The 22,333-nt window shown below is 48.0% G+C and overlaps 1 protein-coding gene across 11 annotated transcripts in view; it reads left to right on the top strand.

Annotated features, from left to right (window-relative positions):
* U2AF1 (U2 small nuclear RNA auxiliary factor 1) overlaps positions 1–22,081 on the top strand; it is a 174,241-nt gene extending 152,160 nt beyond the window's left edge. For all 11 annotated transcript variants that reach the window (XM_085620771.1, XM_085620765.1, XM_085620772.1 and 8 more), the window contains one exon: positions 21,707–22,081. In XM_085620771.1, the coding sequence (XP_085476897.1) occupies positions 21,707–21,845 (139 nt within the window). In that variant the 3' untranslated portion in view covers positions 21,846–22,081. The remainder of the gene's footprint in view (positions 1–21,706) is intronic.
* The last annotated feature ends 252 nt before the right edge of the window (positions 22,082–22,333 follow it).

Below are 22,333 nucleotides of genomic sequence, written 5' to 3'. Positions count from 1 at the left end.
AGAGCAGGAGGATGGACCTCACTGGCAGGAAAATAGAGAGAAACGCGGCAATGCACTGGCGCATGGCGAATTCGAATGCACTACTGAACAGGCACCAGTACCAACATTGGGACGAAATGGGGGACCTAATCAAGCATCTTCCCGAGCAATACCAACAGAGAGCTTCGCATCTAGTGGAAGAGGGGAAGAATATAGCGAATTCATGCCTTAAAACAGCATTGGACGGGGCAGAGACATCAAGCAGGCTGATGGCAATAGGAATCACTGAAAGGAGACAGGCCTGGCTCAGAATTTCAGGGTTCAAGCAAGAGGTACAGAACAACATCCTGAACACCCCTTTCAACGGAGAAACGCTGTTCGGGGCACCAGTTGATGAGAAACTCACCCAACTCAAAAAAGAGAATGAGACGGCGAGGTCCATGGGGGCCCTGAAATTCAGAGGGATGAGAAGAGGTACCCCGGCACGGAGACCTTACGGAAGGGGAGGAAACCAGCCGGGAACGTCACATCAAACATTCCAGCAAGGCGAGGGTCACGGACAACAGGGCCAACCGAAACAGAACTGGCAGTGCCAGCCTAGGGGCCAGTCCTTTTGCAGTAGGGGATACGGACGAGGCCAAAGAAGAAGAGGGGGAGACCAACCCGCCTCAAAGTGACTTCGCACGGAGGAGAGTGCTCACCCACAACATCCCTCCAAGGGTAGAGCACAAAGGAACCAAAAGAGGGTTACACGAACCATACAACTACGAGCATGCAACACCGGTGTGCGGCAGACTCAGATTTTTCCTCCAAGAATGGAGAAAAATAACAACAGACAAATGTATACTCAACATCATACAGTACGGATACTGCATAGAGTTGGAAAGGAGACCCCCCAAACAAAAAACCAAAGAGAAGGGAACACTGAGGACAAGAGCTAACGCAACTTGTAGAGGAAGCACTACAGCTACTCCAAAAGGAGGCCATAGAACCAGTACCTTTCAAAGAAAGGAAAAAGGGAACAAGGGAGTGTACTCAAACTACTTCCTGGTACCAAAGGTGGACGAAACACTAAGACCCATCCTGGATCTACGGTTCCTAAACAAGTACGTAAAGACGCAAAAATTCAAAATGACATCCCTACAAGAATTGCTCCCTCAAATGAGAGATGGAGACTTCATGTCCACGGTGGATCTCAAAGATGCCTACGTGCACATCCCAATGAACAGGCAGCACAAGAATCTGTTAAGGTTCACCATCAACAAGGATCACTACCAATTCACAACCTTGGCATTCGGTCTAAAGTCCGCACCAAGGGTTTTCACCAAATGCCTTGCAGCAGTAGCAGCGTACCTGCGGAGGGAAGGAATTCACGTGTATCCTTACCTCGACGACTGGCTAATAAAGGCAAGTTCACGCGAAAAATGCGAGGAACACGCACAGCGTGTCACAAGGATACTGACAAAGCTGGGGTTCTCAATACACTGGGGGATATCATCAATGGAACCAGAACAAGTGAAGATCTTCCTGGGGGCGCAGATCAACACCGTACAGAAAACGGTGATGCCCAGCGAGAAGAGGACACTAGCCCTGCTGAGGGAGACGCGCCTCTACCAGAAGGGGCGAGCTCTGACAGTGAGAACAGCGAGCAAGATCATGGGGATGATGGCGTCATGCTTTCACCTAGTTCCCAATGTACGCCTACACATGAGACAATTCCAGGAATGGCTGCTACAGCAATGGTCACAAGCAAACGGAAGTTGGGAGGATCTAGTGGTTGTAACGCACGCAGTGCAAGAAGAGATAGCAGGTGGGACAGGGAGAACATAACAATAGGGAAGCCCTGAACACCACCAAGCCCTACAGTGACCATCACCACAGACGCACCCCAGATAGGATGGGGAGCACATATGAACAAGCTCAGAGTGAGGGGTCTGTGGACTCCAGCAGATGCGGTCAGACACATCAACTATCTGGAGTTAAAGACCGTACTGCTAGCGCTGAAGGCCTTCCAGAAAAAACTGTACAAACAAAGGGTGTGGATACAAACGGACAATACTACAACTATGTTCTACATAAACGAGCAGGGAGGGACACAATCGTTCCCCCTGTCCAACCTGGCACAGGAAATCTGGAGATGGACCATCACGCTCAAAATAGACCTGCTGGCCATACACCTCCTGGGGAAGGACAATGTAGAAGCAGACTGGCTCAGCAGGCAGACTTCGGCATCCCACAAGTCGGAACTCAATGGGCAGGAAACGCAAAAACTATTCAAGAGGTGGGGCACACCGACAATAGATCTGTTTGCAACACGCCTGAATGCAAAATGCCAAAACTTCGCATCCAGACAACCAGAACAGCTATCCCAAGGGAATGCCCTATGGATAAGTTGGTCAAAGACATTTGCCTACGCTTTTCCGCCGATACCGCTGTTACACAGGGTACTCAACAAGTGCAGGACCAGCAACATGACGCTGATCCTAGTGGCACCACTGTGGGCAAGACAGACATGGTACTCGCAAATAGTGGAAATGGCACAGGGGCCACCACACAAGTTCACAAAAAGAAAAGATTTACTCTCCATGCAGAACGGAGAAGTTCTACACCCAGAGCCAGAGAGCCTCTGCCTAGCGGCATGGCTCCTGAAGACATAGTTCGCACACCTTAAGCTACCCCAAAGCACTATTGCTCCGGGAGGCAAGGAGACCGACAACACGGAAATGCTATGGGGAAAAATGGAAGAGGTTCACACTGTGGTGCAGAAAAAATAAACTACAAAATAAGTTGACAAGGGAATCAACGGTGCTTAGATACCTCACGCATATGAACCAAACTATTCAAATACCTAGTTTCTTTCTAAACCCAGTCACAAGCGCAGAGAGGGCACTACACACTCTAGACGCTAGAAGAGCGGTGATGCACTACATCGAGAGAACAAAGGAGCACAGGAAAACCAAGCAGTTTTTTGTGTCCTTCGCAACCAGCTTCCTGGGTAGACCAGTAACAAAAAGCACCATCGCGCGATGGATCGCACTAACGATACAATTCTGCCACACACAGACAGGGCAAGAGCTGACGGAGGGGGCACGGGCCCACTCCACAAGAAAGAAGGGAGCAACGATTGCCTTTCTGGCAAACACACCCATTCAAGACATATGCCTGGCGGCAACATGGGCTTCAGTGCATTCGTTCACTAAGCACTACTGCGTGGATATACAGATGAACAAGGAAGCACAAGTAGGACAGAAGGTGCTTCAACATATATTTACCGACCAGCGCTCATCTTCCACCCAGCCGCCACAAAGATGACAAACCGCTACAAAGTCTATGCACAGCATAGTGAATCCAGAAAAATTCACGCTGCAACACGAATAGTTTCTTACCTGTCGGTGTAGTTTTGCAGCTTGAAGATCTTTCTGGATTCACTAGCGAACCCACCCACTTCCGCCAGAAAGACGAGGCAGGAGAGGAAGGTGGAAGGACTGAGAGTAAAAGAACTAAAGAATAATGAAAGTGGATACATTGAAATAGGAAAATACTAAAGAACGCCTAGGGTTCAAAAAAAAAATGAGGGGGAAAAAAGAACCCAAAGATGGCGCCCCAAGGTGGGACTTTCGCAGGAAGCATGCCAACGTCACGAGAAGTACACCAAATGGTGGGACGTCGACGCCCACCTGGGCTACAAAAAAAAAAAGAGACAAAAGGAAGACTACGATTCCGGACCCAACCACCAGACCGCGGAATAATGCACAGCATAGTGAATCCAGAAGGATCTTCAAGCTGCAAAACTACACCGACAGGTAAACTATTCGTTACATTTAAATTTTTGATACCCTTGCTCCTCCTGCCCCCATGTTCCGTACCTCCTTAGCTGTTCAGAGATCCACAACTTGGGCCCAAAGAATATCTTGCACCTTTATGTATAAATCAACCAGCCATCTGTTTGTCTAGCTAATTATTTCTGACTTTCAGGAGGACGATTGACAACCAACTACTAGATGGTTAACATCATGTACCACCCATTCTTACACACTGCATGGCGCCAAACCACCATCTGCTGTCAGGGCACACTTAACCAGGGCTGAAGCTGCAGTTTTTAGGCACATTACCATCTTCCTGTGGAGGGCCTGTGGGCCCCAAGGAGCTGAGGTGTCACCTAACTGGCCTTTCCTGGCGCCAGTAGGGCCCTCAAGATCTGCTCTGGGCAGTGGTACAGATTCCTTTCCTGGCGCCACAACCTACTTTAGAGCTTGATCCACCAATGCTTTCACCAACAATCGCTGCCAACCCATATTGCGTTCTTCGTCTAGTAGAGTAAACCCTCATCACTCCCCCTTATGGGGAATCGAAGAGAATAGAGGATTTTGTTAAGTATTTTTTTTCCTCTACCTGTTTAGCCCTCGCTCAGAGCATGCCAGCTGCATCTTATGCTGATACTGTTATGTGGGTCTCAGTTGCTCAAGCATTGCCCATGATGTAAGCAAGCCGGGCCCATACTTTCCCAGGCCATGCAGGAGGATTGTAATATGGCCATGTTTACCATTTGCTTCAGAATGGATGTGACTGACTCACTTGGCAGTGCTATTAGTACCATTGTGGCCATTCGTAGGCATGCCTGGATGTGGTCCACTTGCTTTGCAGGAGACATTCGGCCAGTCTTAAGGACTAGCCGTTTAATTGCTCCCAGGTTTTTTGGGGAAAAACGGACCCTGCCCTGGGGTGCTTCAAAGATAGCAGGGCTACAGCACCCCTTATAGGCTTTTCTGCTCCATGTCCACTGAATCAGCAGTTTTGCCCCCTCTGTGGCTATTGTAGGGGTTTCCTTTGTCGCCAACATCCTCCGCTTGTGCAACAATCTCCCCAGCTTTTTCGTGGCCACAGTTGTCGTACCCCCAGAAGAGAGCAAAATGGACAGCGTGTGACCCAGTCTTATGCTCTCCAGCTCCCGTCCCATCCATGACTTTATAGCCCGCCTTTGAAAGCACACAGCCACCCGACTGAGGGCAGAATCCAACACCTTCTGCCAGGATGGCAGGCAGTAAGTTCAGGCAGAGGGTTCCTTCAAAATGTTCAGCAGGTGATGCTTTATAATTTCTCGAGATCCCGCCGCACTTTCCACCATCCCTGGACCGGTTGATGGAGGATCACTTCACCAGAAGTTGGTTGCAGTTGTTCTTGCTACTTCGTGGTGTTGAATTAGAATGGTCGCTTCCGTCCCATTTGAGACCACTTATTGCCTTTCTGTGAAAAGACTGGTTCCGGGTGCTCACCTCCGATCTCGACCCTGGAGACTGAATGAGTTCCCTGGAGGTGGAGAAGGAAAGGAGGCCTGAACATGTGTGAACCAAGGGCTGCTGAAGCAATTGCAATCAAGAGGAGGCGGTGATCCCTAGAGAATGTGTTGATGGAGATAGACAATTTGTATTGCACTCAAGATGACAAATGGGTCCTGGTATAATTTACGCCATCCCAGGGCCTTTGTGGACGCTTATTTCCACGTCCCTGTCGTACAGGCCCACAAGTATTATCTGCTGTGCACAGTAGGCCACAATCATTTAGAATTCACTGTGCCAGCACCTCTTGAGTGTTCATGAAAGTGATGACAGTGTTGGCAGCGGTAGCAGCACATCTTCGGAGGTCGGGATTTCAATCCTCCCCCTACCTAGTCTACTGGCTATTGAACGCAGGCTCGCCCCCAGGCAGTCGTCAAACATCTCCAGACTTCGGCAAACCTCCTGCAATCCTTTGGGTTCACTATCAGTGTGTCGCAGTCCCACCTGACTCCTTCCCAGATACTCCCCTTCATTGGAGCCAGTCAGGACAGGGTGCATAATCGCACCCATCTCCCAGAGCAGAGTGTGAAGGACAAATGGGCTATAAACCAGTTGTTTCAGCTTCTGTCCTGTATCTCAGTGAGGATGACTGTATGGCTGCTGGGAATGATGGCCACCTGCATCCTGCTGGTCAAGAATGCCAAATGTGATATGTGGGATCTGCAGTGAGATCTAAAGTCCCAGTGGGCTCCGCACAAGGAGGGTCTTTCTGAATCGGTCCTGATTTCAGGGGAGACTGCAGTGGAACTGCAGTGATGTCTGCAGAACTGTGATTGGGTCAACGACAGGCCCCTCTTGTTACCCCACCTGGAACACACAGTTATGATTGATGCATTGCTTCTGGATTGGGGGGTAGCCATCTGGATGAGGCGAAGATCTGAGTCATCTCCTCTCCAGCAGAGGCCCGGCTCCTGGATCTGAAAAAGATCCGCTCAGCGTTGAAGGAATTCCTGCCCTCCATCAAAGGGAAGCTGGTGCAGGTGCTCACGGACAACCAAACAGCAATATGGTACTGCAACAAGCTGGATGGAGTTGTGTACCATGTGCCAGGAGGCTTTACGTCTTTGGACATGACTGGACTGCCAGCTGATTTTTCTGGTGACTCGCCACCTTGCAGGATACCTGAATGTGAGAGAAAATGCATTAAGGCTCACAAATAAGTTTAATCTGCAGGTGGCGCAGGAGCTTTTCTGCTAGTGGGGAGAATCCTGGCCCGATCTTTGTGCCACTGCCAAGAACACACAATGTCAGCATTTTTGTGTGTCGGTGTTTCCAAGGTGTCTTACTCGTATTTATTCCATGTATAGTGAACCCCAGGACTTTTATATGCCTCCCTCACAATACCTCTGTGTGTCAGAGTATTGATAAAGATCAGGACTGACCGAGCCCAGGTCATCCTAGTAGCTCCAGATCGGGCATGGAGAATATGGTGTCCCAAACTCCTGGAAATGAGCATCTGTCTTGGGATCAGGCCGGCCCTTCAGGAGGGTCTACTGTCGCCACATCATGACAGTGGTCTGCACCTAAACCTTCATACCGTACACCTCCTTGCTCTGAGATTGAGCAGCAGTAGAGCAGTACCTTTGTCCTTGAAATCGCCATCATCTTGGCAGTCATGTGTCCCTCAATCAAATCTGTATGGTTGATTTCGGTCCAGTGAAGACCTGGCTTGGCAGTTTGGGCTGGACTGTTCCCATGCGAATAAGGTCAAGACTGCTTTGCAAATGGCTGGGTCTGAACTTTGGTGGCGAAGTGAGCAAAACAAATGATGGATTCAACCCAGATCTGTGGCTGGGGGGTGAGTTATTGAAAGGTTTCAGTGCTCCGTCCACCATCTCCTTGTGTTTGCTTTGTTCGCCCTAAGTTGGCAGGTAGGCCCAGACGTTGGTTCCTTGCTCACTTTACCACTGGGTTCAAGCTAGCCTGGCTGATGAGGGGTGTTACCCCGAAACCGGTCCCAGGATGCTTGTTTCCGGTCCAGGGACGACCAGATTGGCAGTTCGGGCTGGGTTGTTCCCATGAGGCACAGGGTCAAGACCGATTTGCATATAGCCAGTTCTGAACTGTGGTGGCAAAATGAGCACAAGAAAGATGATGGATTCAATCTAGATCTGTGACTGGGGGTGAGTTTTTGAAAAGTTTCCGCGCTCTGTCCATCATCTCCTTGTGTTTGCTAAATATATCCTTGTGCCAGGTTGTGAGAAAGTGCCCTCTTTCTTGCATAGTATGCCCCCACTTTTTGCTGAATTGCTGATGTACTTTGACGGAGTGTGCCCTGGGCTGCTGCCAATCAGGTACCCAGGGCCTGTGTTCCTTCCCTAAAACTGCATTAAAGCCTAAACTCAATTGGCATCTCTGGCCACGTGTCAGCCTATGGTACCATTGGTTCCCAGGGCACTGTGACCAGAGAAGGCCCCTAAGGGCTGCAGCACTTATGTGCCACCCTTAGAGGCCCTGTGTACGTGTACACACACACACACACACACGTGTACACACACTCACTCACTCCCTCTCACACACTCACTCTTCCTTTGTAGGCTGAGTGTCTGGGTGCAGAACCAAACAAAGAGACGACATGGCACACATCCCTGTGTGCCATGCCCACAAACCACTGCCCTGGCATACATCAGTCACCCCTCTAGCTGGGTGCCCTATGCCAGTGGTGAAGGTACAGGTGCATGAGCCCTGTACCCCTACAGTGCCCAGGTCCATTCCTGTTCCCTGTAAGTGCAGTGCTGCCATTAGGAGTATATGGTGCTGGGAGGTTGTCATTACAAACTCCACAGAACCATAATGGCTGCACTGAAGACTGGGAAGTTTGGTATCAAACTTCTCAGCACATTAAACCCACACTGATGCCAGTGTGGTGTTATGTAAAATGCACGACAGAGGGCATCTTAGAGATACCCCCTGAAACTCGACCAACTCCCAGTGACCTGACTGAGTGGCTGCACAGGCTGCCACCACCAGACATGTTTCTGGACCCCTGGGTCGAGAGCTTGCTACTCTCGGGGGGCTTAAAACAATGCACATCCTGGGACGAGGTGCCAAGCCTCCTCCCACAGGATGGGCAGGGTTCACGAAGAGGAAACTTCAAAGGCATGCCGCCTGTGTGTGCTTCTCCAGACCACTTGCTTTACTCAGCAACTGGTCCCCACTGGTTCTACCCCCCACTTTAGGCGGGAGACCCGGCGGGAAAAACAAAGTGAGGCAGAGGTGTGTGCCCACCACTGCCAACTCCACCCCTAAAGTGGGGAGGCGAGATGAAGCACAACCTCGAGTCCCCGCCATCTTGAGGATGGGGGGACCCAGCTAACCAGGGACAGGCTCCTGCCCCCCTCCCACTGGAGAGTGGCAGGATAGGGGGTGTACCCACCCCAGGGAAGGGACCCGTTGGTCTCTGCCCTTTACCTACCTGTAACGCCCCTAAAGTTTGTATTTAGGGGCTCCCTGACCCTTCCTTCCTCAGATCGGGCAACCACAAGAAAAGAAGGACGAGAAGCCGTGCAAAGCTAACAAGAGGATGACGCCCACTGACTTGGCCCCAGCCCTACAGGCCTGTATACCCTCGACGCTGCTCCTGCAAAATCCCGGCGTGTCCAGCGGCCAGCAGCCTCAAAAACCCCGGAGGACCTACCTGCATTCACTCTCCAAGCTGTTTCTCCCGTGAACACCGGACATGTTTGAACTGCAGCTTCTGGTGGCAGCCAGAAAACCGCGAATCCAGCACACTCTGCACCTGCCGAGCCCGGCCTGTGTTTGAGTGAACAAACACCACGAGGAGGTCCCCCCAGCGATCCTGACCCGAGATCCGGCGACCCCTGACTTGCCTCAAGCCTCCAAGCCCCCCCCCACTGCGACCAGAGCGGGTAAGAAAATCCGACGTCTGAAGGCACCCCTGCACCCGACGCCCCACGGCCTTGTGTGCCCAACCCAGTGGTGCCTGACCATCCCTCTACATCCCAACTTACCCCTCGAAGTGGTGGTCACTCCTGGAAGATCTTTGTCCCTGAGCCTGCAGTGTTTCTTTGTCCCAGAGAATCTCCAATGAATTTAACAGGGCACCTGACCTCAAAACTGCACCCGGCTGCCCTATCGCCGCTGAGGGTGTCCCTTTGGTGCTAACTTGGTCCCCAACGTGCCCTGAGCTTAACCCTAGGAGCTTTGCTCCCACAACCCCGTGGCCTGCTTGCCAGCAGCCACCATCCGGAGTCCCCCTATCCCCCATAGGATAACATTGGGCCTCAACACTCTGCACCCGGCTGCCCGAGTGCCGCTGAAGGTGCAACAACAGTGCATCACTGACCCTGGGAGACCCCCGAGTCTAACCCCAGAACCCTAACTCAAAAGACCGATTACTTACCTTGAAACCGATAACTAATTTTTCCTCATAGGATAACATTGACACTTTTTCTTTCAAAAAGTTTCTAAGTGTCGACTTTTGAAAACTGCAAATATTCCTTATAAATCAGCCGATTAACCAAAACACATTTTCTCAACTGTTTTCAGGAAATGTCCTAGTGCTGAATCCAGGATTCAGCACTGAGTAAGAAAAAGTAACGATAACCTAACTTACCTGCTAAGTGAATTTCCTCCCATAGGATAACATTGGTGATTCTTTATTTATTTATTTATTTTGAAGGTTTTATATAGCGCTGGCTAGACCCAGAGGTATAAGAGCGCTTTACAAGATAAGGATATTATCAGGCACATAGGGTATAAAAGCATATGAAAGGTAGTGCAACAGAAATTTTAAATATACAAAGTAGAAACAACATGAGCATTATACAAAACCAGATAAACAGGGGCAGAAGCTATACATTTAAATAATTAGGTAAATGGTGAACAGGAGAGCAGGGTAGAAATCATGAGTAGGACACCGGTTAGGAACCCCAGTAATAATTGAGGAGGTGGGTTTTGAGGTCTTTTTTTAAACTAGAATAGGAGGGATTCCAGATAATAGGGACATGGCCAGAGAAGGAGCGAGACTGTGTAGATTTCTTTTTATGCAGAGGTGGGATTAGGAGTAGGGTGTTGGTGCTTCTCAGAGGTCGAGTGGAGCCCGCAGAGTGGAGTTTCTTTGAGAGGTAATGCGGAGTGTTTTGGTGGAGGACTTTGAGTAATGCAGGCGGTTTTGTAGGCAGATCTTCCTTCGATAGGGAGCCATTTAAGAGATTTGAGAGCCGGGGATATATGATCGAAGCGTTTGCAGTCTGTGATGAGCCTGGCAGCAAGGTTGAGCACAGCTTTGATTGGAGCTAGGTGTACCTTGGGGATTCCATTGAGGATGGCATTACCATAATCAATACGTGACAGAACAAGCGACTGAACTACGAGTTTGAAATCATCGGTGGGTATGAATGGTTTGATTTTCTTGAGGTGATGGAGAGTGAAGAGGGCTCCTTTGGCAGAGTTTTTGATGTGAACATTAAGGGTTAGGGTGTTGGCGATAGTGATGCCAAGAGATTTGACGGAGTTGGACAGGGTGAGTGAGCAGTTGAGTGTGTTTAGGTCAGGGATCCATGATTGAATGGGTAGAGGGTTATTTTTGGGGGAGAAGAGAATGATTTCGGTTTTGTTAGGGTTGAGTTTGAGATGATTGGAATGGAACCAGGTTTGGATCTTGGTAAGGGTGTTGTTCAGGTGTAAGATGTCAGCATGAGTTTTAATCTTGTAATAGATTTGGGTGTCATCGGCGTAGAGGTGGTAATGTATGCCTGCTTGGTTAAGAATGAGGGTGAGGGGTTCCATAAAGAGGTTAAAGAGGGAGGGAGAAAGAATAGATCCCTGGGGGACTCAAAGGGAGACAGGTGTGGGGGTAGAGAGACAGTTTTGAATTTTGATTTGCTGAGTACGGTGTTGTAGATAAGAGATGAACCATTTGTAGGCGGTGCCATTAAGGCCGAAACGGGTCCTAAGCACATTAAGTAGGGCTGAATGGTTGACTGTATCGAATGCTGCGGAGAGATCAGGAAGTATAAGAAGGCAGGTCTCTCCATTGTCAAGTGATTGATGGATGTCATCTATCACATTGAGCATTGCCGTTTCGGTGCTGCAGCCTTTTCTGAAGCCAGATTGAAAGGGGTCGAGAAGGTTGAAATTTTCTGTGTGTTTGTCTAGTTGTAGTAGGACACATTTTCCTTTGAGAGAAGGGGGAGGTTAGTGATGGGGCGGAGATTATTTAGGTCATTGGGGTAGGCATTGGGGTTTTTGATTATGGGCGAGATTTGACCAAGCTGAGGGGAGGAGGGGACACAGCCGGTGGAGAGAGAGGTGTTGATGATTTTGGTCTAGAATGGGGTGATGTGCTTAAGGGCAGGGACAAGGTTGGAGGGTATTGGGTCTTTTGTGTGGGAGGACTGTTTTAGATTGCCAATTGTATTGAGGACTTTAAGCTCAGTGACGGGGAGAAAGTGGAGCAAGGAGGCATTGTTCTTAGGTTGAGATTTTGGGGAATTGGTTACTGGGGATGTGGAAGTTGAGAGGCCTGTGGAGTGGGGGGGGGGTATGGAAATGGGTGGGTGAGGAGGCTCGCTGGGGAGCGGTAGGATAGAGGGCAGAGGAGAGAGAGTGTCGTCTGGAAGGGGGGATGTGGAGTAGGCATTAGAGGTGAGGACAAGATTGGATTGGAAGTTGGAGGATAGTTGTGTGGGAAGGAAGATTTTGGCAATTTTTTCCGAAAAGAAGTGGGCAATTTCTTCACCTCTGTCTGATGAGGCTGTCATATTAGGAGGTGCGGGGGAAGTTTGGTTTCGGATGATTTTGAAGAGTTCCCTGGGTCTGTTTTTGGCACGGTCAAGTTGAGTGCGGAAGAAGGATGCCTTTTCCTTGAGGATGTGTTTTTTGTAAGTGGATCTGGCATGTCTGAGAAGTGCAAGATGGGAGGGTGAGGGATGGTGTCTCCATGTTCTTTCCGACAGTCTGAGTGCCCGTCTCTCATTATTTATCTCTGTATTAAACCAAGAGTTTGAGGGGTGTTTCTTTGGTTTTTGAGTTTAGGCGGGGCTAGTTGGTCAAGAATATCTGTAACAGTATTGTTAAATAGTTCAGTGAGCTCATTCGCATTTTGGGAGGGGGGAATGAGAAGAAGTTGAGCTTGGAGTTTCGATTGTAGAACACCTGGGGGGATGCCTTTTAGGTTTCTGGTCAATTTCTTAGGTCTGGTAGTTTTAGGGACAGGGAGGTTTGCTGAGGTAGCAATGGTGAACAGTATAAGGTGATGGTCAGACCAGTCAGTGGGGATGATATTGGTAACGGAGGTCAGATCATCATTGGACAGAATGACGTCACGTATGGATCCTTTAGTGTGAGTTGGAGATTGGCAGAGTTGTTTGAGTTTGTTGATTTCAAGAAGTGTAGTGAGGAGGGAGATGGTGGGGTCATTGGTATCATTCCAATGGAGGTTGAGATCCCCAAGAAAGAGATTTTTTGAGTTGGATTATGCTGATTGCGCCAGTAGATCAGATAAGTCAATGAAGGGCTGTGGTGGTCCCGGGGGGCGATAGATGTTGTGTAGATGAATTGGGAGGGAGTTTTGAGTTAACAGTTCTGCTTCCAGGTATTCGCATGAGGAGTAGCCTGGGTTAGTGATCAGGGAAATCTGAAGTTCCTTTTTGAAGATAATGGCTAGCCCTCCCCCCAACTCTGTTAGGTCTGTCTTTTCTAAGAATAGAGTATCCCGGGGGGGGGAGAGAAGGTCAAGTATGCTCGTTGAGTGATCATTTAGCCAGGTTTCAGTGAAGAATGCAATATCAATGGATTCCCTCAGGATGGTTTCCGAGATTTCCGTGGCGTGTAGGACCGCGGAGCGACAGTTAACTAGCATGCATTTCAGTGGTGTGGGGTTGGGTGTGGAAGGTGGGCAAGAGTGGGTCAGCGAAAGTTGGGGTGGTGATCTGGGGGAAGCAGGGGTGGAGGGGGTTCTATTTGTCCCTATGATAACAGGGATGGGGGCATAAGGGAGTGGAGGGTTGGTGGTTGGCAGATTAGTAAGGTAGGAGTTACAAAGGTCGGCGAGGTCGGACGGGGAGAGATGGTTCGAGGTGCGGAGAGGTCTATGCTTAAGGCATCGGAGAGGGAGTGATCTCCAAAGGTTGTGTTTGTTATTGGGGATGTTTGAGGGAGGGAGGATGGTGGTTTTATGGCGAGCGAGGGATCTGGTGCTGTGTGCGAAGAAGTCTTTTATGAGTCGAGCAAATTCAGTAGTTAAATTAGATAGGTCACATTCAATGTTGTGTAGGATCTGGGCAATTGAGGAGAGGGGAGGTATCGGGAGTGCATGGTCTGAATTATTTGCATAGGGTGGACTAATGTGTAAGGGGGAGATGTGGTAGATGGTGTGGGGTGAGCGGTGACTGGGCTGGGAGGAGTGAGGGGTTCGGAAGTTAAAGTAGGTAGGATGAGTACAGTGTTGTGTAGGCTCGGGGTATTCCGGGTACAGGAAAGGAATGACGGGGCGTAGGAGGTGGGAGGAGAATGGTCTGGGGATAGGGAGTGGTCGTGATTAGTTGCGGATGGAGGCCTACTGTGTGAGGGGAGAGCTAGGGTAGTAGGTATGGGGTGATGCCTGGCGGAGCTGTTAAGTGAGAGTGGAGGGGTTAGGTTATACAAGGGGCAGAAATCTTAAGGTGATGTGGTCAGAGAGGATAAAAGGGCATGAAGTGAGTGAGAAACGAATATATTGGTGTGATGGGGATGTGTAATTATTGAGGGTTGGGGTGATGGGGTGTGAAGATGGGTGTTATTGGGGGTTGAGGTGTGGGGTTGGGGGGGTTGGGTAGGTAGAGCCTGAGGGGGCGGGTAGAGAGGAAGGGGAGGAGCAGAGAGTTATGGGAGTGGTAGGAGTAGGGGGTGAGGAGTTGTGATAGGTGGTTGCGGGGAAAAGACGGTGGGGTAAGGGAGTGGTTGGGTCAGGGGGGAGGAGGTTTGGGGGACAAGGGGAGGGCGGGTCATGGGAAGGGAATGATAAGTAGGTACCAAGCAAAAACCAAAGGAGATGATGGACGGAGTGTTGAACATTGCAAGCACTCACCCCCAGTCAACTGATCTTGTTACCGGTCCAGGGAAGACATGGCTTGGCAGTTCGGGCTGGACTGTTCCCATGAGGCACAGGGTCAGACTGATTTGCATATGGCCATGTCTGAACTGGGGTGGCAGAGTGGGCTAAAGAACGGTGATGGATTAAACCCAGATCAGTTGACTGGATGTGAGTGCTTGCAATGTTCAACACTCCGTCCATCATTTCCTTTGGTTTTTGCTTTGTTCGCCATAATGATAAGTAGGTGACAGGAGTTTGGGGCTACCGTTATTCAAGGAGGGGTCAGAGAGGAGTAAGGGTTAAGGGGGTTAGGGGGAGAGAGGGAGATAAGTGGGGGATGAGAAGTAGGTAATTGGGGATGGGGGTAGTCATCAATAGGGGGGTCCAGGGAGGGAGATGAGGACAATTTTTGGAGGTTGAGAGTGGAAGTAGAGTGGGGGGGAGGAAGAGGTTTGAGGAGCTCTGTTCGTTTAGGGAAGAAGAAGTGTTAGGCGCTGAGTGGTTAAGGAGGAGAGACATAGTGCTAAAGTGGTGTTCAAAGATAGAAAGGTGGGATGGCGAGGCTTGTATGAGGATGTTGCCTGTTTTGAAGATGGAGGTATCAATATCACCCTGAAAGGCTGGGGAGGGAGCGGTGGATATTTTAAATCCATATGGTACATTGGTTGATTTAGAGATGGGGAGGTGTTGGAGGAAGATGCTCTTCCATTTGGAAGGGCGTTTGGAGTAGAAGATGTAGTTGGTAATAATGGGGGAGGTGAGGCTGAGGTAGTTATCGACAATGAGTGTTTCAGGGTTGCGGATGAGAAGTTTGTTTTTGAAATTTTTCCTTGCGTGTTTGGAGAGATTAGGGGGGTAGAGAATGGTCGGTCCAGGAGTTGGGGCTGTGTTTAGAGAGGGTATAGTCCCAAGGGTGATGGTCAGTGCTGTGAAGGGGCATGTTGGGTGGACGTGAGACAGAGTAAAGAGAAGGAAGTTAAAGGAGATGGGGGTGGGAAGGAGAGGAGAGGGGGTGCTGGGAGAGTGTGGGGTCGAAAAATCAGGGGCAAGATAAGGAGGTAGTGTTAAGCAAGAGAGGAATAAAATCAGGAGCAGATTCGATAGCAAAACAAATTACATCACTGATGTTAAGTAGGGTAGAGAAGGTAAAACAAGCATGGTAGATATGATGAATCAAGCAAGGGGGCAAACAAGCGAGGAAATGCAGTCAGGCGCAGATTCTTTGTGAAAAAGTTTCTAAGTGTCAACTTTTGAAATACAATAATATTACTTAACAAGCATTTGCAATGCAATAGGTCTCGCATTTATGCGAGTTTAAGCTGTTGGCATTGTAAATGACAATGCTTTTTATTTGTTTTAAAAACCAAAACCTAAATAAAAGGAATTGTCATTTACAATGCCAATAGCTTAAACTCGCGTAAATGCGAGACATATTGCATTACAAAGGCTTGTTACCTTTACAGCTATGTATTATTTTGTTTAAAATGTTAATTCCTGGCATCGTGCTGCAGTGTGTCTTCTCCCTCTGTAGCCCACCATTCCCAAATATGACAAACACACTGAACAATGTGCCTTTTTACTCCCTCGCAGTGTATCGAAGCTGGTGCCAAACAGAGCAGAGATCTGTTCTCTTCCATGTCTGGACAGAGCCATGGCAGACAAAAGATGGGGTAGCTGGTGACAGCACAGCACTCCTGCCCGGGAAGATGGTGGTTGATCATCTGCCATTTGGTTCTGTGACTTTTCTCGGTGGGATATCTATTGACAGGAAGGTGACTAATTAGCGCTTGCCATATCGCCGCTACCCTCTGGTCTTTGCAGATGCAGCTATGTGGCGAAGCTTGAAAGCGGGCACTTTCTTCCATGATGTCACCGCAGTGTAAAAGAGCTTTGTTTTCTCTCCTGTGAAGTCGCTACAGTAAGCATCGGGGTTTCCGATCTACTGCTCACGTTGATGGCTTTCATTGGAACACAGGTTACTTTACATTAAAAAAAAATATATCACTTGAATAATCGGAAGGAACAGAACGGATTCCAAACCCTTTGGTCAGCTTCTGAAATCACAGGACGCATCTACACGAGCACATACCTCTGAAAAAACAAGCCGGCGGAGCGTGGCGCACGAGCTTGGCGGGGGCGGGGGAGCGGAGCTATTAGCTGGATACCTCCAGAGCTTGGAATGCTATTAAGATGTAGGCTGCAGATGGCAGTCTAAAGTGTGAAACGTCACATCCGATCTCCAGGCCATGCTCAGAATGTAGATGCTGTGACGAGCGAAACGTCGCTGGCGCCTCAAGTTCCACTGAGCATCGGTGAGATCTCGTTTTCATGCAGCACTTGAAATGAAAGCGCCAGTAAACATTAATATCAAATCAAGGCCAAGCCAGGGAGGTGAACTGCCGAGGTTTAAGGTTTCATTTTCGGTTTGTTCCATTAAAACAAATTCTAATTTGTAAATGGACATTGCACCGAGCCAAATGAAATGTGTCGGGCAGAAAATATGCGTAATGAAAAAAGAACACGTGCCTTGACCTACGAACCAAGAAGAAAAAAATTATGCGCACGCTTGCCTTGAAGTACGGGAAACACACAAAGTCTGTAAATATCAGCGCTCTGAAAAAAAAATGAAGCTGACGAGGAGGGAGTGGGAGGGGATTCACAGAAAGTTATGTTATGTTAATGACACTTATTAAGCGCGACAATTACCCGGAGGTGTCCTGGCGCTATCTAGAAATCCCAAGGGTCAACCTGAAAACAGAGCGACAGAGTAAGGGGTCAATCCAAACTAAACGGCCAAGTCTTAAGTTCTTTTCTAAAAGACATCAGGTCTGGTATGGTTCTAAGATAGCATGGTAGATCATTCCAAGCTTTTACGGCACCAAAAACAAAACTTCTACCTCCCCATCGGGCCTTCCTGATGCGAGGGACTTGAGCCTGTTTGGTTCCTTCGGAGCGAAGACTTCTTCCTGGAACGTACCATAATATACGCTGCTTTAGAAAATCTGAACCAAGTCCGTGCAAGGCCTTGAATGCCATGGACAGTGCCTTGAAACGAATACGGCTTTTTATGGGGAGCCAGTGAAGGGTTCTTCTTTCCAGTGACACAGGAGAGAATCTGGGAGAACCCGTAAGTAATCGGACTGCCGCATTCTGTAAAACCTGTAGTCTTTTCAGTATGCTTTGCTGCGCATTCATATACAGCCCGTTACAGTAGTCGAGTCTCGTTGTTACCAGGGCTCTGACCACCATATGCCTGCTATCTTGAGGAAGCAGTGGTAACACTTTCCTCATCATTCTGATGGAGTACCAAGTTTGAGATGTCAAAGCATTTATTTGGTGTTTCATAGTAAGATTATCGTCCAGTATCATACCCAGGTTTTTGACCTTTCTAGATGGAGTTGGAAGGGAGCCCATGGAGTTGGGCCAGCAAGCAGGGGTCCAAAAATTGGCGCTATTACCAAACAGAATAACTTCCGTTTTGTCCGAATTGAGTTTCAGACAATTTTCGGACATCCAACTGCTCACAGCTACCATACACTCATGCAGACGCAATTCCACGTCCACCTCTCCCCCTGGTGTCAGTGACACAACAATTTGAGTGTCATCTGCGTAAGAGGTGATACCAAAGCCATAGGAGCCTATGACGGGTGCCAAAGCGTGGACATAAATATTAAAAAGAGTGGGGCTAAGTGAGGACCCCTGCGGGACCCCACAAGGTGTAGAGAAAGGAGTCGACTGAAACTCCCCCCATGGACACCACTTGTTTCCTATCAGCTAGAAAAGATTTGATAAGGTCCGCTGCTTTACCATCAATCCCACACCTATTTAGGCGATTCATGAGAATTGAATGGTGGACCGTATCAAAGGCCGCAGACAAATCGAGCAAGACCAGAGCAGCCTTGCCACCCTGATCCACAGCCTCCCTGATCTCCTCTGTGGCTTTAATCAAGGCGGATTCTGTGCTGTGGCCTGGCCTAAAGCCATGCTGAGTGGGATCAAGTACTTGAGAGTCTTCCAAAAAGAGACTAAGTTGTCTGTTAATACATTTTTCCACAAGTTTAGCTGGAAGCGGAAGTCTAGCTATAGGGCGAAAGCTGTTAGTGTCATTAGTGGGGAGATGAGGTTTTTTTAATAAAGGAAGGACAGACGCTATTTTCCAGAGCTAGGGGAAGGATCCAGTTTCAAACATCAGATTAAAAAGACTGGAAAGCTGCAGAGCAATTGGTCCAGCTGCTAATTTGGCCGTCGCGATGGGGCACGGATCAAATGGTGAGCCCGATTTGGTTTCCATCTAGATCTTTTGCGTATCCAATGCGGACACTGGCCAAAATTTGATCAGCGTTGGATGGGAGGCCTGAGCTGGCCCCGAGCCCTCCCAGCCGTTAATCGAGTTGCTGATGCTTCTCTTATTAAAAGCCGTAAAAATGGTCTCCACTTTAGACATGAAAAACTCGGCTAGTTCATCACACAGCTGTTGGGTGGGTTGAACAGGATGTGGCTTAGGGGCAACCAACTTAGCCACTGTCTTGAATAACTCTTTAGTTGAGTTACTAGAATCCTGAATCTGAGCTGCAAAGTATGACTGCTTGGCCATGCGAATGGCCTGTTTATAAGTTTGGAGAGAGCTTTTGTATGCTTTTCTGTCACATTCGTTGTAGTTACTCCTCCATCTACGTTCTTGCTGCTTACAAATAAGTTTTTGAGATCTAATGTCTTGAGAATACCAGGGCGCAGAGGGATGTGCTCTCTTAGGCCGCAGAATTTTTGTGGGGGCAACGATATCACATGCCTGCTGCAGCCAACTGGTATAATTATCACAAGCTATATCCACATTACCAGATGTACTGACTACATCATCCTGACACGGCAGTGAAAGGAAAACAAACAAGACAAGCCCGGCGCTGAAAAAAAACATGAAGCTGACGAGGAGAGAGTGGGAGGGGCTTTCACTGATAGTGACACGGCAGTGAAAGGAAAACAAACCAGCCCGGCGGAGCGTGGCGTGCGCTCTTGGCGGGGCGGGGGGGCGCATTCCAGGCGGGGGAGCGGACCCTTTGAAGTGCTCCCAAAAAGCAGATTGCATGGCGGCACGATGCGCGTGATTGTGCGCGTGCTAGCCATGCAATCCGCTTTTTGGGAGCACTTTTCAAACCCGCTTACAATAGTCTCGCTTCGCGATCGCTTACGCGATAGCAAGGCGAGACCTAAAAAGCATACCTTTAACCAAAACGCATTTACTCACCTGTTTTCAGGAAATGTCCCAGGGTTGAATCTAGGATCCAGTCCTGTGGTTAGAAAAGTAATCTGAAAAGTAATTAACTGCATTTTACTTAAAAAGCCCATTCAATTGAATGTACTATACCTGCAATGTGTTGCAAACTGCTTTCTTAAACCTGTAATCAAAACTAGTACCAGTTATACTGCAATTCTGAACTGTGTTCAAACAAGTCTATTACTACTGCAAAGTATTTATATGCTTACCTGTACCATGCTTGCTTGGTTCTAGAAATAAAACTACAGTATATATTTTTTTTAAATAAAAAAACCATTGGCCTAGAGTTCAGTTCTTGAGTGTGTGAGACCATTTGCTGACTGAGTGTGTACAACAAATGCTTTACACTGTCCTCTGATACTGCCTTACTGCTCGACCAAGCTACCACTTTAGAGAGTAAGGTTCTATCTAACTTTAACCTCTGCCAAACCTCTGGAGACTCTTGGACTCTATACACACTGTATCTCACTTTGGTGCAGTATATATATAGAGCCAGTTTCTTACACAGGTATATGAACCACGTTGTATTGCTCACACATCTGCTGATTTGGTTTGCATGTATGTAGCCTTAAAGTAAACATGCACCTACAGCCGGAGGAAGTACACAAAAGTTTAGCACCGCCCCAGTATGTTATTTCTTTTCAAGAAATGCATCATCCTTGAAATCAATTTTGGAAAATGGCTTCCACCTAAATGTGTGTAAGGCTTTCTGTTTTTAAAGCTGCAGTTAGCTAATCATCTGGTGGTCAGCCAGCTGTGGTGACACGGTTTGTTATGTTTTAATAATCTGCTGCATAAAGGGCTCCATAAAAGACATTTCAACCTTCCCTCCAAACACACTCCTCTTCCCTGTCCATTTGCATCAGCCTGTGCTTTGCGTGCTATTTTTGCTACGGGCTGTAGGCTGGGGCCATGCAATCAACAAAAGCCGGCAGTATTTGTTGTCCACAATCCAAAACTTGCCACGAGGGTCCTATGGCAGGCACCGAGCCTCCCCCTTGCCCTCAAAGAAACTCCCACGACTTTCACAACGGAGCAATTCATCGGTTTCCACTGGGACAGCTCACTGTTGTCTACCCTTTAAAGGGTAGTGTCACAAGAGATGAGGATAGGCGCCGTCCTTGTACAGCGCCGTATTCTACATCCGGTCCTGCCATTCAGCGGAATGCCATGAAAACGTGTGTTGGAATTGAGAAAAAATAAACTAGTTTAAAAAAGAAAAACAAAGAATGAGAGAGTAATGCGCGCACGTCATCTTCATTAAGGGGCAAGTAAGATGTCAATAAGCAGTGTTTACTGGAGCTGCATAGGCCAAGCAACAAGCATTGTCAAAGCCAAAAGGTCTCTCCTATGCAAGATCTATTGGCTTTGCCAGTGGTTTTTTTTAGCCATGTTGCTCAGCAGCGCAGCTGCTGTGCATCATGGCTGAACATAAAGAAAATAAGAGCTATTATCCAGTCAACACTGGATACATCAGTGCTTTTTTTTTTTTTTTTTTTTTTTTAATTATCAGCCATGTTTTGAAAGCAGCTACTTGCAACATGTCAAAAACACTTAAAAAATAAATAAAAGTTCTGACTCGTCCTCTGTTGATTGCGTCATATCTTTTATTTTGCTTCCTTTCAGCCATGTTGCACAGCGGAACTCCTTCTGTGCAATATGACAAAAAAACATTGACGAAGCCAATAGATCAGGCATCCGAGACCTATTGACTTTGCCAAGGCTAGTGTTTCATTTCGTAAGGACAAAAATAAAAAATGTTTGGTACCAATTCTGCTATTTTTTTATTTATTTCCTAAAACATTTTCTATGCAAAGCGGATGTCGCCATTATCAAAGCATTGTTTTTCTTAATTATTTGGAGAAATAGTTTTCTGTATCAAATGATTTTCTGAATTCCGCCTCCAAGAAGATCAATTCAGTGTTTAATAAAGATATTCACAGTAACAAAGTAGTGATGCAGGTAAGTAACGGTTTTGGGCTTTTCTTTTTTCTTTGCCACTTGTTGAGGATAAAGTACAAAATCACCCAGGGTTGACCTCTCCGTTTGCTGACGTGTTGGATATGTCTCCTCTCTTAACAGACACAGAACCAGGTCGCGGTCTCGTGAGCGCCGCTCCAGGTCAAAGGACCGCGGCCGAGGAGGCGGCGGCATTGGGGGTATTCCTGGAGGAAGAGACCGGGACAGAAGGCGATCCAGAGAACGATCGGGACGGTTCTGAGCCAAGTCAATTTTTTTTTACCATGTGTCTGCTAGAATTTGTTGTAGTCTGTGACCAAACCAGTTCGTGAAAGGGGAAGGGGCCAGGCTTTTTTTTTTTTTTTTTAAAGATGGGCTTCTGAATAAAATCTTTGTAGTGATCCCATATTTTTTTGTGCAATTTTTTTTCTTGTTTGAAACTTTTTATTGTCATTTGTTCCTTTAAATATGTTTTTGCATTAAAGTTATTACACATAATAGCGTCTTTAATAAAGTGTTGATTTCATCCAGAAGTAAGTACTGCAAACTTGGTATCAGCAGTTAAAACCGTCTTGAAAGAGGGAGGCACACCGCCAGCATGTATGTACAGTGCCTGACCTCTTAGCATTGCAGGACTGTAAGGTTGCAGAGCTGTGTCTTTCAGCGAGGCCCCAGCCCTACTCCATGTTCAAATCGACTCTTTGACTCACACTTGGGTGCATTTTATTCCCGGAAGCTGAGCCAAGCCCA

The sequence above is a fragment of the Triturus cristatus genome, chromosome 8, assembly GCF_964204655.1.
Source record: "Triturus cristatus chromosome 8, aTriCri1.1, whole genome shotgun sequence".
Taxonomy (NCBI): Eukaryota; Metazoa; Chordata; class Amphibia; order Caudata; family Salamandridae; genus Triturus; species Triturus cristatus.
The sequence above is the reverse complement of the archived record's forward strand: the minus strand, read 5'-3'. Positions and strand labels throughout refer to the sequence as shown.